The 14,358-nt window shown below is 37.8% G+C and overlaps 1 protein-coding gene across 2 annotated transcripts; it reads right to left on the bottom strand.

The window, feature by feature from the left end:
- Positions 1-2,368: 2,368 nt before the first annotated feature.
- Positions 2,369-13,832, bottom strand: kras (v-Ki-ras2 Kirsten rat sarcoma viral oncogene homolog). Of its 2 annotated transcripts, XM_026176374.2 has the most exons (6): positions 13,576-13,832; positions 11,291-11,408; positions 10,397-10,575; positions 8,079-8,238; positions 5,582-5,705; positions 3,576-3,818 (listed from the first exon to the last, which is right to left on the bottom strand). In XM_026176374.2, exons 2-5 carry the CDS (start codon positions 11,399-11,401, stop codon positions 5,586-5,588), a joined length of 570 nt encoding a protein of 189 aa, XP_026032159.1. In that variant the 5' UTR covers positions 11,402-11,408; positions 13,576-13,832; the 3' UTR covers positions 3,576-3,818; positions 5,582-5,585. The 2 variants fall into 2 exon arrangements, with proteins under 2 accessions (XP_026032160.1, XP_026032159.1); XM_026176375.2 differs by lacking the exon at positions 5,582-5,705 and having other exon boundaries at positions 2,369-3,818.
- Between the last annotated feature and the right edge of the window lie 526 nt (positions 13,833-14,358).

Raw genomic sequence — 14,358 nt, 5'->3', positions numbered from 1 at the left:
TAAAAGAACAGTTTCTTTCAAGTTTAAAGCCTGGTATTAGTATTCTGATGCTACACTGAAAAACACCCTTGGTTTCTCATTCAAAGTTAAGGATTACCTCTGGAGCGGTTTTCTGTCAGTACTGAACAGCTGTAAATAAGATTTGGATGCTTTTAAAAAATACATTTAAATCTAGTCAGAGTTAGAGGGGTGGAGCATAAAAGTACAAATGAAAAAGAATAAATGAAACGCTAATGTTGACTGAATGAAACACATCTGATGTAAGGTCACATGTGGACACAGGACAGGACCAGATATTAAAATATTTTTAAAGTCTCTTTGATTAATAGCTCTGCATGTTTTAACATCACTATATCAGAGTTCATCACAACTCTCAGCTTTTCACTGTATAAAAACTTGGATCTGTATGTAACAATATGAATACTATAAACATGTAACGAGCCTTAAGAGATAATAGATGTTGTCCCATTCAGAAAAATAGCAAATGTATTCACCATTCAATGCTAATTCTTAATACTTAGATTTAGCAAATTTAATGAGCTAAAATAGGTTTTAACCAACTGTTTGGACTTTGCAAACATAATTAGTTAAAATTAGATTCCTGTCAAGGTGCCTGCACTGAACCGGTTTCATTCAGATGAAATAACATTAAGAGCTCATTATGTTAAACCTGGAGAATAAGATCAAGCTATTTCAAAGAAAGGATACAAGACAAATGTGATTGTGTGTATATTTAAAGCTGAGCTTTCTTACCAAATCAGGACTCTGGACTGACTCCCAAATAAAACCTCAAGTGTGGAGCTTTTGCTTTGTTAGAACTGTGCATCATGGCCTAATGAAACTGGCATGTTTTTGTTTATACATATTAAAATATATCAACTTAATTCATGCACGCAATGAACCTGATGACAGTACATGAGGTTAATTCTTGTCATAAATGCCTGTCCATGATTTTCAAAATGAATAAAAGTAAATATTTGTGCTGTGACTCGAGTATATTTAGTGCTTTTATATTCTTTAAAATGTACCAGGTAGAACACGGCTGACTCTACAGCAAGTGCGAGCAGATGGAGAAATGCGCCTTCAGAGCTGCTCCTTGTCATCTGTAATACTTTTCAAACTGAGTGAACAGTGCCATCTACTGGGAAGACTGGCGAAGTCTTCAAATATCAGAAGAACAAAATGAGATCCTATTTTTAATCACTGCAAATTTGTGTCAATACTGCAGTTACATTCTCCTATTCTCCAGCCGTTCGTTGTGCTGTGATGGAAAAAAAACTAATCAGATCATTCAAATTGAAGAGGAGGAAAAACATTATGAAGGAAACAGAAAAAAAAAAAATAGTTGGGTTCCTCTTTACTTTGTTCTTTATTACACATTAAATAGGAGTGGTGAGATTTATGGCAAAATAGACTCATTTGAGATTAGATCACCACTCTACATTGCCCACCACAGGTATGATGTAAAGTGGTCATTCATTCACTTCCCTAAACCTGGACCCCAGTCACACTCGCTGTTCACATACAGAGAGCGGAGCGAAACTCCATTAAAGCAACATTCATGTAGACACAAATGAAATGAAGCACAATTTACAAAATATGCACCTCTCATTATCACAACTATACAAAGGTTGTTAAAATACGATCCAGGTATAAATGATACATTTCAGAAATCAGCTGTTGGCACCCATTAAAAGGAAGAGGAATATTTCAAACATTACAGTAAAACTACTTGTGAAACAGTATTGTGGACAGGAGGGTTCCATAATTAAAAATTGCATCAACAGTTATCATCTACTTCATGAAAGAAAAAGAAAAAAAGAAAGCAAAAGAGGTAATAATAAACTGGGTCAAAATCCATTAATCCTGAAAGCAAAACATCACTTTTTGTGGGAATAACAACGCTCCCCTAGAAGAGCATTTTGTGTATCTCTAGAGTACACGGGGGAAAAATAAATGATGTTTCGGCTCTTCCAACATCTATATGTAGCACCTAATGCAAAGATAAAAGGCAAATTTAAAAAACCCAGATGAGCAGTTTGTAAATACAATGGAAAATGGTGAAATTGGGGTTGACCCCAGAAGGAAACTGGACTTTTTATTATTTTTGTAATAAAGTCAGACGATTTAATCTAAGAACCAATTTTATGGCAATTATTGCCTCATTTACAAACATCCGTTCCAGTTGCATCGCCACGCTAAACACATTTTATGAGAGAAAAAAAAAAGAAAAGAAAAATTATTTTGCTGGACAATCATTTTTGTTGAAAGGCAAGCCAACAAACAATTTCAACACTCAAGCAAAAGAATCCAAGGAGTAGGAGAGAGAAGGGAAGAAAGAAAAAAAACAAAACCCTCTTCGAAAAGCTAAACAAAATCTGAAAATTTATTTGGACAACATTTTGAACAACCTCTGTGACTCCACACCAAGACAAATATTCTTGACAGCTGCGTAAAGGATTCGTTCTGCTTTCTAGCTGCTCACAAGCAAAGAAGTTAGTGCGCAAGACACCTCCGTGGCCTCTTATGTTCTGCTGCTGGACAAACCTTAAATTATGCAGTGAACCTAAACATTACGGTCAAATACGAAGTCCACAAGGAGGAGGACAGCTGTTAACAGCTGTTTTTGAGCATATATTGATGAAATGATTATTTGTCAGGATGAATCAAAACAATCCTACAGTCAAATCTTAGCCTAAAGAAAAGCAGGAAACTTTTAACCGAAGTCAAAAAAGGCAACACAAAATGACCCTCATAATGTGGCTGCTAGTCCCATCTTATTAAGACAAAAATGGGTTCAAATATATATCTTGCTTAGAATTTCTGCTTTAAAAAAAAAAAAAAAGAGAAAAAAAAGGCAGATTTATTTCTCACAAAAGCAAAAAACTACTTTCAAAAAAACCTGAAAAACTAGACTATGTCCAACCGAGTCAGAGTTCTTTATCGCTGGCTTCGTTTAATCCATCGACCAGAGGCAGTTTACCCATGTCTTCTAGGACATAATTCATGCAAAAAAGGAAAAAAAAAAAAAATCTCTCTCACCTCATGGCAAGAACACACAGTACTAAGAAAAGACAAATTAATTAATAACTAATGAAGGTGTTAAAACATTCAGAGATGAGTAGGAGTTTGCATGCATACTTATCAGTGGCATAGCTAAGTCATACCTAGAGGTCGTTAGAGACGGGGACAAAACATGGGGGCTGGGATTGGATCTCATCTGGCTGACTGTTGGTCCTTTCTTCATATCCATATTGTCTACGTGAGCGGGATGAAAATTCATTCTTTGGCATCCCATACTTTTAAAAAGGTCATTAGAGAACATGACCTTTCAAGCAAAGAGAAAATTAACTCACGGTTTAATGAATAATTTGTTAAACATAATTTGCAATGCAATTGGCTCCCAGCTCTGTAAAATGCTCCAAATCAGCATTATCATTTAAAAAAAATAACAATCCTAAATTCATCAGGCTCTTGAACCCATATTGTGGGCAACTGGCACTAAACTGAAAATGAAGCTTATTGGTGTCCAAAGAAGCAAATAAGAAGAGAAAAAAAAAAGAAAAGGCAGAAAATTCAGTTCAGGTTTAGTATTGTGTGGGTATGGAGAAATAGGCTAATAATTTAGTGTAATGTACAAAATGTATTACTTGAACTGTTCAACATAGTTGCATTTTTTTGTCTTAAAAGGGAATCATTATTCACATAATTGTACACTTTGTCTTGGACTTCTTTTTCTTCTTTTTGCCCTCCTTGCTCATCTTCTCCTTATGCTTCCGGATTTCTCGCACTAACGTGTAAAAGGCATCGTCGACGCCCTGGAAAACAAGCAGAGAGTGTGCACCGTTAGAGTTAAGAAGCTTTGTTCATGACTGCACTGTGTAAACTTGTCTACTAAAAGTGAATCAAAATCTCCAAATAAAAAGTCTGTCCATTTTAAATATACCGTTTTCTGATTAAGTGTACATTCTGTAAATGAGACACAATTCGGGGGATCAATCCGATTCGAACCATTTAGGACATGCTGAATAAAATGTGTGTTTCAGAATAAAAGTCAGTGGTGCTTCCACTGACATCAAAGACAGTGGCTGCAGTTACATGGGCTTCATTTCTCAATGTCATCAGCACAGTCTGGCACCAGTACAGGATTTAAAATGTATGTACCTGAAGTATTCATAAAATATAGTTCCAGTGGAAAAGATGCACCGCTGGGAAAAGTGCTCTCACAAGCAATGAATAAACAAATTTAAATTAGCCCTTTTAAAAAATAAAATAAAAAAAAATAATTAAAAAAAGAGTTAAAGGGGTAATAAAACTTTGTTTTGTTTTTATATAAATACACCAATTTATTCTGACAGAGGTATTTAAATTAGGCTTTTATTCTCTCACAAAGATCCTATTCAGATTATTGGTGAGTAACAGGCTCCATGGAAATGCAGCAAGTGTCGTTTTAATGGCACACTGACGTAAATGTGTGATGAACATTTTGAACGGTGTGTAAATGTGACAATAATCTGTAAGGAGCAGTAGAGTGAAGAGCCTGAGGCCAATTTAAGGTTTTGACAAAGACAGCAGGAAAACAAAACAGAGTAAAGAAGAAGGGATTTATATCAGCAGGAAAAATTGCCTTAAAACCACACGCACACAATTTGTTGACGACACATCTCTGCCATTTTCTCAAAGCGCATCCTTCGCAGAAACACATTCCAGCAAATGATTCAGTCCAATGTTTGCAGTAACATCCTCTAATCACACATGATGGCTAAACCAGCCCAAAAACCCCATTGTTCATGCTGATTTCAGCCCATTAGGACACTTTCACACTGGTAGTCTGAATCTAGGAACGGTTAGCCTGGAAATCTGACTGTGTGAACACAAGTGCAGACCCCTTTCCAGGTTGACTAAAAGGAAAAGGTCTGGCTGCCAAAGTGCAGAAAGAAGGTTTCTTTCATTATAGGAAAATGTATTTCAGTAGTCGTGTTTGGATTAAAACAGGACAGAAAACAGACTCCCAGCTTTACAGTCGGAAAACAAACCCAAACCTGGTGCCGTGTTAGTTTTTATGCTCGAGTTGAGCAATAAGGTAGGCACTTGTTTGGGTTTTTTTGTAACATTTCTCACTCTATGCAGACTGTTACTTCAGTCGTGCTTTTTCTACTTACAGCGTTCAATTTTTCTGACATCTCTCAATAAGCACAGTCATCATTCATAATGGAAATAAGGGGAGAAAAAAAAAATCCCCACCTCTATATGAGGAAGGCATAATGCAAATGTCCACCAGTGTGAAAGTAGACTAGCTTGCATAGATCAAAGTTCTTTAGGCTCAGTAAACCAATCCAGTGTGAAAACAAACTCAATAAAATCAACCATGATACACAGAAACACTGAAAGGACAGGAATCATCAGCTGCCTCAGCCTCATGTTAGACTCACACCACAGCCCCAATAGAAACCAGCAGGTTAGCTTTGAGAACATGTGAAGCACCAGCTCCTCACTGAGTGTCTTCTTCCATTTCCTTCACCACAATTCCCACTAACAACACACACGCAGAGCTGGTGGGTGTGCGGCTGCATACACTTACCCCTTCACATCACAACACACTTTTTAAGCTTGACACAGCGCGGAGTCTTTTCTTCCTTGCTGATCTTATTGACCCGGTACAGCCTGATCTCCCGTACCAGAGTGTAAAAGGCATCTTCCACTCTCTGCAGTATGAAACACAACTTTCCTCAATGTTGAGGAATACACAGGAGGAGGGGGGAGGACATACTATTTGGATGCATTTGTTACAAACTACAAATACGAAGGAGTAAAGCAAACTGGCGGTGCAGGTCTACTTGCAAAGTTTGCCCTGCCTAATCCTCTGCATAACACTTTATTTCAAAATCTTGGGATATGGATGAATATAAATGTTGATTTTTCCCCCCCCCCTCCATATCTTTAAAAATATAATTTGAGTGTTTTTAAGGAGAGGAAATAAATATTAAGTCATTCAGAAAACAAATACTTTGATTCAGTATGTTGCCTGACCTGACTACTATTAAGCAATGATGCACTGTAGTCTCCTTACTTTTCCATCCACATTGAAACTGACAGAAGCAGTGTATTCAGCTACATCAGTCCAAAACAAGTGCAACGCATTGAGTATATGTATACAGTTGTAGTCAGAAGTTTTAATTCACTTATCATGGGCATGAATGTCCTGATAATTTTGGGCCATTATTTTTTTCTTTCAATTGATTGTACAGCATACATCTTTAAGCTTGAGCTTTGAGTTCATTTTAGTTTTCTCTAATCCACACAGGCTCAAATACAAAGACACGCCCCCACTAATATTTGGCTAAATGTCCCTTCTTGAGTTGCACCTCAACCAGACACCAGCCATCAACACGCTTCTGGCATAGTTCTGGCTGGATTGCTGACCACCCTTCTTGGCAGAATTTGTTGAGTTTGTGTAAACTTCTGACCACAACTGTAAACAGACAGTGGAGAGGTGTAATATGGTGCAGGAGTGGTTCAGAATTTTGATTACCAGTGTGGCTGCTCTTATTTTCACCTTCTGAGTACATGTATGCAAGTGTTCTGTGATGGTAAATAAGATCCCTGAGACATCTACTGTAGTGAGGACTAAGACAAGGCGGCTCTCTTTGCTTTAGCTTGTGGTTTTATATCTGCTTGTGGACAGATTGTTATGAATGTGATACCTTTACAACTATGTAAGACGCAGTTAAACTTTACAGTCATAATAAAAATGTCACAATACGAATATATTTGCTTTTTTTTTTTTTAAATTGCATATTTAAAAAAAAAAAAAAAAAAAAAAGCAGCAAAGCTCAAGCCACCAGATTTTAATTTAGCCAATTATCCCCTCTGGCCTCTGCACCACAGCCAATTTTAGATGATTCAGTGAAAATCTCATTTTTAGCAGATGCATTTGGGAATCTGAAATGGAGTTACCATTACTTCCAGCAGAACAAGCTTAAATGCTTCTCTAGAACTTTATTTTTCAAGATGACAAATGCGGCAAGCAGGGTAAGTCGTGAGCGAGGACTGTGTTGGTGTGTCCAAAACCTCCTTCGTTATTCATGTAACGTGTGCAAGTTCCAAAACTGTATGCCGTTTTAAAAACAGACACCTTCCAAGCTTGCAGTGGGCGAGTGGTAACAGTATTTGTTTGGTATCATTTAAAAATTGTATATTGTGCCCATCGTGCATTTCCAGAGAAGATTAAATTATTTAAGAGTAGCCATGAGTGGCTTCAAATAAATGTAATAGTTCCGGTTCTAATAGAAGCAGCACTGTGTGGACACTGAACTTCCCTGCACCAAAAGGAACTATGATTCACCCCAGATCAGAGAACACTAAAATGCACTTACAGATCACTCCAATAGCCAGTCTGCTACCTAAAGCCATGCCCACAACACACACACCACTGATATCACAGCAAAATCTTCCAAAACCCCAGACACAGCAACCAGTAAGCAGAATCATTAACCCTCTGATTAATTTCCGACACTTTGCCCTTTCATGCAGAGTCCCTGACACCGATTTGCTGATTATTTATAAAGCAGGATCCTTTGCAGGTGGGCTAATAATGATTTAATTCACATATCCGTGACAAAGCAGCATGCAATGATTACATTGTCACCCATTAAATTTAAATTAACCAAAAAAAGATTTAATGATGCACAGCGTGTTACCTGAGACAATTTCAAGCAAGATAATCATTTAAGAAAAAACAAACAAAAAAACAAAAAAAGGGACCAACAGAGATAGCAACACAAATCAATAATCCCTCATGATACAATCACATTCTTGTGATCCATTTCCCAAAATCATCCAGCTGTGTTACCAAAATTACCATTAGCTTACCTTTTCTGAAAAAACAATTTGATACGAAAGGAACATTTATGGAAATGACAAAACGACCAATAACCCTGAGACCACATGCACCTCCACACCATTTAACATGCTCTCCATACCTCCAGTTCAATCCCACAACAGTTTAGTGACAGAGTTGACAAATGAGCCACTTTGAGTCTTGAGGACAACACTCAGTCTGTTGTTGGGATTCTCACCTGTCTGGTTTTGGCTGAGGTCTCAATAAAGGGAATGCCGTAGCTACGTGCTAAGTCCTGAGCCTGCTTTGTGTCCACTGTCCGGGACGGGAGGTCACACTTGTTCCCCACCAGCACCATGGGGACGTCCTCAGAGTCCTTCACCCGCTTAATCTGTTCTCTACACATTCACAGCCAGAACAGAATTGCAGTTTTAGTTTCATTTTACTTGTGTAGTACTCCATTGGCTACGTAATACGATGTTAGAAAACACTGTACAAACAAACCACACTGAACACACAAAACACTTGTAGTGTACAGAATGACTTTCTATAAACTGCAAGTGTTGCTGTAGTTTTCAGAAACAAGAACATTAATGACTTAAGCTCAGCCCCTTACAGAACACTGATACACATATTCTGCTGTAGTTGTAATTCCTACAGTGTTTTTGTACATTTTAATAGAAGATCCCATATATTTACAATATTTTCGTATATCAGTAAGTTGGGGGCGGGGGGGTTGCTACAGTAAAAAAATAAATAAAACTAAATAAATAAATAGCAATGATACTGGTATCGATATTGAACCGTTCGATACAGTGCTTTCGGTTCGGTACGCATATGTATTGAACAATAAAACATTTATTTATTTTATCAACTCTTCTTCTGACGATACTGTCTGTGTTGAGCGCTCAGTGGATCTGTGTTCGACTACCCCGCCTAGGCTGCACTGTCGAGTGCAGATCCACTGAGCGCAGCGCAAGCTAGCAAGACAGAAGCTAAGCTCGTTGCAACATGGCAACTGCCTCAATGCTACCCGAAATTGAACCTCCCCCACCCTCATTCAGATCTGGCGTTTGGAACTATCTTGGTTTTCATGTGAAGCATGACCCTGATGGTAAGCGCGTCATGGACAAAAGTAAAACAGTATGTCGGATAGAGGTGGGAATCACCATACATCCCACGATACGATATTATTGCAATTTTTTAAAATATTTTGCAATAGTTAGATTCAGTACATAAAGGTAAACTTTATCAATATTCATTTTATCTAATATCAAAGTCTCGCACTCAGTCTTTCTCTCATTTCAGTCAGTTTTATTGTTGACAAACTGAACGGTTTGTATTACAGTCTAGTCCAACTTAACTGAATGCAACCATCTGGTACAATTATAGCTATTCTGAACTATGCAATTTGTGAAAACTATGCACCCCATTCAGCAACTGAAGAATTTGAAAGTAAATTAAAACAAAATATAATTTTACATTAAATAAAAAAGTTTTAAACTTAATTAAAAAAAAAAAAAACATGTCTTAAATTAAAATAAGTAAACTGTCATGTTTATTGCTGCCAAAAAAAAGTTAAACACATTTGGACAGTGAAGGAATGTCAGGATTCTTGCTCAGAAAAAGGAGCTGATCAACATGCTCTGAAGTCAGAGCACAAAAACTTTTTTTGTAACAAAATATCGATTTCTGCTGTCCCTGTATCGATACATTATTAGCAAACAAAATATCACGATACTACACAGTATCGATTCGTTTCCCCCACCCCTAATGTCGGATGTGCCACGCAATGCTCAATTTGTGGGAACTAGTGCGTTAGCGCAGTTAGCCGTTTACGTGTTGACGCCGTCCAGCCCCACGCACGGAGCGATCCGCGGTAACTTGTTAACGGAGATTTGACGCGTTATGGTGTTAACGTCATTTTAACAAGATTAACGCTGACAGCACTAGTGGGAACAACGAATATGACTGCACATTTACACCGACATCATCCTAGTGCAAAGACAAGTGGAAGCAGGCAAAAACAACAAGCACGCATGCTACAAACTTTAGCCGAGTCATTTAGACAGCCTTTAGCACATGATTCTCCTTATGGGGACCTGATATGTTTAATATGCTGCTGAGAATATACCCCAGAAGAAGGCTATAGTATAGCTTTTATTTTGGAAAGAGCCATGTCTCTGTAATAAACTCTCTTTTCCAAAGATGAGTGATTTCTCGATCAGATAGATTTATTTTTTTTTATTTTGTTGTTTCAGCAACATTAAATTTAAAAACTGTACTTTTGAGTTAAAATATACATTTATAATTTTAATAAATTAAAAATTAAAAAGGCATGAACATTTTTTGTATCGAAAAAATATCGAACCGTGACACCAAAGTATCGAACCAAACCGTGAATTTTGCGTATCATTGCACCCCATATATATAAAAAATATACATTTTTATATATACACTTTAGTGACTTCAAAATACAGCATGTTATTTCTTAGTTTTAAGTAAACTACTACATACTGGTTACAAAGACATGAGGCAATTTCTCCCCTAGCTCACCTATAGTGGTGAATGTCTTCAAAGGACTTGGTATTGTTGATGGCAAAGACACAGAGGAAACCCTCCCCTGTCCTCATGTATTGATCCCTCATGGCGCTGTACTCCTCCTGACCTGCTGTGTCCAGGATGTCCAGTAGACATGTCTCTCCGTCAATGACTACCTGCTTTCTGTAAGAGTCCTGGAAGCAAAACACATGAGAATCCTGGAATTTAGTGGTTTTAAGAGATGTAATACAATGAGATGATAGCTTATTTAATAATTTTTAAATAGATTTTAAGTTACTCTAAATGTGTTGGCTGAGTGTGATTTACCGATGATATCGCATTTTTAATCTAATAATTACGATACTTAAAGTTATGAGATGATTTCAATAAAAGATACCACAGGGCATCTTCTGTTCACTACACCAGTAGGGCACTTCATTTTTCAGCAGACCTCATATTACAATGAGCTCATTTCTACCGTGTCGACGTACTCCAGCTTTTTATTACACTGATAACTACACTCAATCCCATCTAACACAAATAATTACTCTTTGCTCCAGTGAACAGCCATACCTTTGGATGCCATCTTCTATTTAATCTATATCAATGGTCTAACCTCCAGCAACAAATCAATAATTGATTGAAATCATGATGGGACTTAGTTTGATCACTGGCCTTTTGAGAGCTCGGGCAGGAAGACATCCATTGAAAGTTCTAGAAAACCTGTTTGGAGTCTCTCTTTAAAGCTTAAACCAGTAAAACCTGTTGAAACTCATTTTTGTGAATATATACACATATATATATATATATATATATAAAAACAGGACTTACAACTTGTGCTGCCCCCTTTCATATGTCGACACATACACAAAGACACAGGAACAGAAACATTCTATATTTTTCCTTTACCTCAATGGTGGGGTCATATTCATCCACGAAGTGATTCTGGATGAGCTGAATGGTAAGTGCGCTTTTGCCAACGCCACCAGCTCCCACCACAACCAGTTTATATTCTGTCATGATTCACCTGCAAGTTAAAAAAAAACAAAAATACAATCTCATTATATGATTATCTTCAGTGAAAGTCAAATGGAAAGTATTAGTTTATCTGGTGCACAATCAATGCCTCGTGCATTTTCCACTTAAAACAATTTTACAATCTAATCGCATTCAAACATTGTCATTTCTGTACAACAACCCGTTTGTTTACTGGAAATCTGCACACTCAGGACTGGCAGAATGAGAAGATATTAATATATGAACACCACTTCCAGTAAGTAACTCAACTCGCCCTCAGCTATTCGTTTAATAACACACCTGAATCACTGGGAAATTAGATTTCACACCAAGTTTAGTTTGCTTTTCACAGAGAAAATGCCCATTTTAGTATTAACCAAGAGGCTTGTAGAAGAAGCTTGCCACAAACACAATAGATGGTTAATCTGCATGTGTTTGTATGCAAATGGAGGGTATAAACAGAAAAAACCCAAATGGATTCACAAAAAGCTGCTATATTATCAAATATTCTTTAAATAATCAATTGAAATTGCTGTCTCTGAAAATTGTCAGAAACATCAAACGTGAAATAAAATGCATAAAGATGAGATTATGCGTATATATAATTAAATGTCTAAATTCAGTAGTGTTTTCTGAGTGACAGCTCCACAACAGACGCCAACCCCAGGCAGAAATCCATGACATTACATTAAGGCTCCAAAATTGACAGGCAACTGGGAGGGTCTCTGCTGTCTGTCTGCTGTGTGGAGCGGAACACATCAATAGTAGTTGCTGGTCTTTTCAGAGGCTACAGCACAGAAAGCTCAGCTGAGCCTGCAGTCAGGGAGGAGTGCCACTAAATATTATTGCTATGTCTAGAATGCTATGCATTTGCCCAACTACTAATAAACTAGTTTGTGCTCACAACACTTTTCTTTATAAAATTGTCCCCCATTATTTCATCTACACACTAAGTGATTTACACATGTCATTGATGAGGATGCCATCTGTAAAGAAACAACCTCATCTTTAACCTGAACAGACAAGACCAATTCCAGTGTCAATGGAGATTCCTCTGAGTGTGCCACATGGCTTTCACGTCTCTATGTCTATGCTGTCACTTTGCAGCATACTAGTCAGTGAAAGTGGAAAATGAATGAATACAGCAAGCTGTCAAGCAATAAACAACAATTTAAAAATAAGGAATTTAGCTCTTGTACTCCAGTAAGAAAATATAATTTGCGTTTTAAGGATTGAGATTCTTTTTTTTAATTTTTTAATACAGTGAATGATATCTGCTTCAAACTGTGGCAAAGTTTTGAAGCTGTGGAAGGTCGATGGAAACCTTATTTCCTTAAGATAGGAGTGTGCCACTCGTGGCTGTAGCTTGCCTTAAACTGAACCCATTAATGGCATGCAGTGCATCCAACTTTATGTTGACATTCCTGAAATCAAGGACATTCCCAATAGAGGAAGAAGAAGAAAAAAAAACCCACTGAACTGAATATCACTGCGGGAGAAAAAAATATATCACCCATTTCACAAGAAGACTTGTCGATATTTATTAGCAAACATATCGTTATGCTAGTTTGGAACGGTTAGCCGGCTACGTGATTTAGCTTTTCAATGAAAGACCACCTATCATGCTTCAACAGGTAGAAGCATCAGTAGCATACTTAAAAGTCAACAGGGATTTTGATTTAAATTCACCGCTTTGCGACTACAGGGTTACCATAAAGGCTGTGTGAAACCGTCTGAGCACCGGGCTGCTGTGCTGCTAGCAAGCTTAGCATTGGAGCTCGCCAACAGCCTCGAAAGTAAACTCACCATGAGACCACATCAGCTAACTTAACGTATTATAAAAATGTAATTCATTAAAAGGAGCACTGGCTGCACCGCCTACCCCGACACACTCGTTATCATTCATTCAAAGGGGAAGGGTGCCAGATTTTGAAGCCGCCATTGGTAAGCTAGCTCACAGGTCTGCGTTGCAGGGCCAGACGGTAGGTTAACAATTGGGCGTAGTTAAGTTCAAAAAACCGAAAATGAATAATACCACTATAGCGGTGTTGTTTAGTGTTTAGATAGCGGGCACGGTGACCGACTAACTACATTAGTGAAAACAATGTTTCGACAAGCACTACAAAAAAAAAAGGAAAGGGGGCCCAACATGTAATAATCTCCTCCATTTGTTTTACCTTTTACTGAGTGGAGTTCCGCGTCCGAAGTAGCGACCGAGTCAAGCTGATATTCCTCTCGTTTCACACGATCTCTGCATTTCCTATTTCTCACCAAAACCCCCGCATTTAAGTTGATCTGTCGTCGGTTCACAAGCAAGAGAGAACATGCGAAAAAGTGAGCAAATTAATCGATTGAACTTTCCATTTGATCCAGCGCCCCGGCCTAGCTGCTCCGTCTGGCCTGCTTTACGCGTATATGGGCGGATACCAGGCGTACTTTTACCCATAAACCATAGCAGGATTTCAACCGGTCTGGGGCATTTATCTCTCGATGTGTGTATGTGTCGCAATATGAGTTGTAATACACTGTACTTTGTCATTTGTGTGCGCATTGCGGCTCTTTTACACAGTTTTCATTTATGACTAGATTTATATAAGCACTGATTATTCTACTAGTAGTGGAGATGTTACCTGTCTTTTTTAATTCACATATGTATGTTTTTAAAATTATTATTTTTTAACCAGAGTGAGAGGTTCATATCAATACTTTAATGATTGAAATGATTAATGATTTCATTGATATACCCACAAAGGTCACAATTTGTAGGACTTGTGCTCTGACTGCTGCTGCCTGCAGTCAACAAAGCCTAGGGGGCACTCCACGAGCTTATTTATAGGCTCTAAATATAACTGGAATGTGCAGGACGGACGTCATTCCCAGGCAGGAAAATGATTTGGCAATCCCTTGTCAGTTTTCCTACGTGTTCACAAGGGTTCCTCCTGCGCACTGCATGTGCAGGC

Source organism: Astatotilapia calliptera, chromosome 7, assembly GCF_964374335.1.
Source record: "Astatotilapia calliptera chromosome 7, fAstCal68.1, whole genome shotgun sequence".
NCBI lineage: Eukaryota > Metazoa > Chordata > Actinopteri > Cichliformes > Cichlidae > Astatotilapia > Astatotilapia calliptera.
Note: the sequence above shows the minus strand (reverse complement) of the source record. Positions and strands in the feature narration are given on the sequence as shown.

What these genes read in the sequence shown, in the direction of transcription:
- kras (XM_026176374.2), bottom strand. Translation starts at nt 11,401, where the DNA reads ATGACAGAATATAAACTGGTTGTGGTGGGAGCTGGTGGCGTTGGCAAA. An exon ending in GAAGACATTCACCACTATAG is followed by an intron (nt 8,239 to 10,396) that starts GTGAGCTAGGGG and finishes GTGAATGTGTAG; the next exon opens with AGAACAGATTAAGCGGGTGA. An exon ending in CCTCAGCCAAAACCAGACAG is followed by an intron (nt 5,706 to 8,078) that starts GTGAGAATCCCA and finishes TTCATACTGCAG; the next exon opens with AGAGTGGAAGATGCCTTTTA.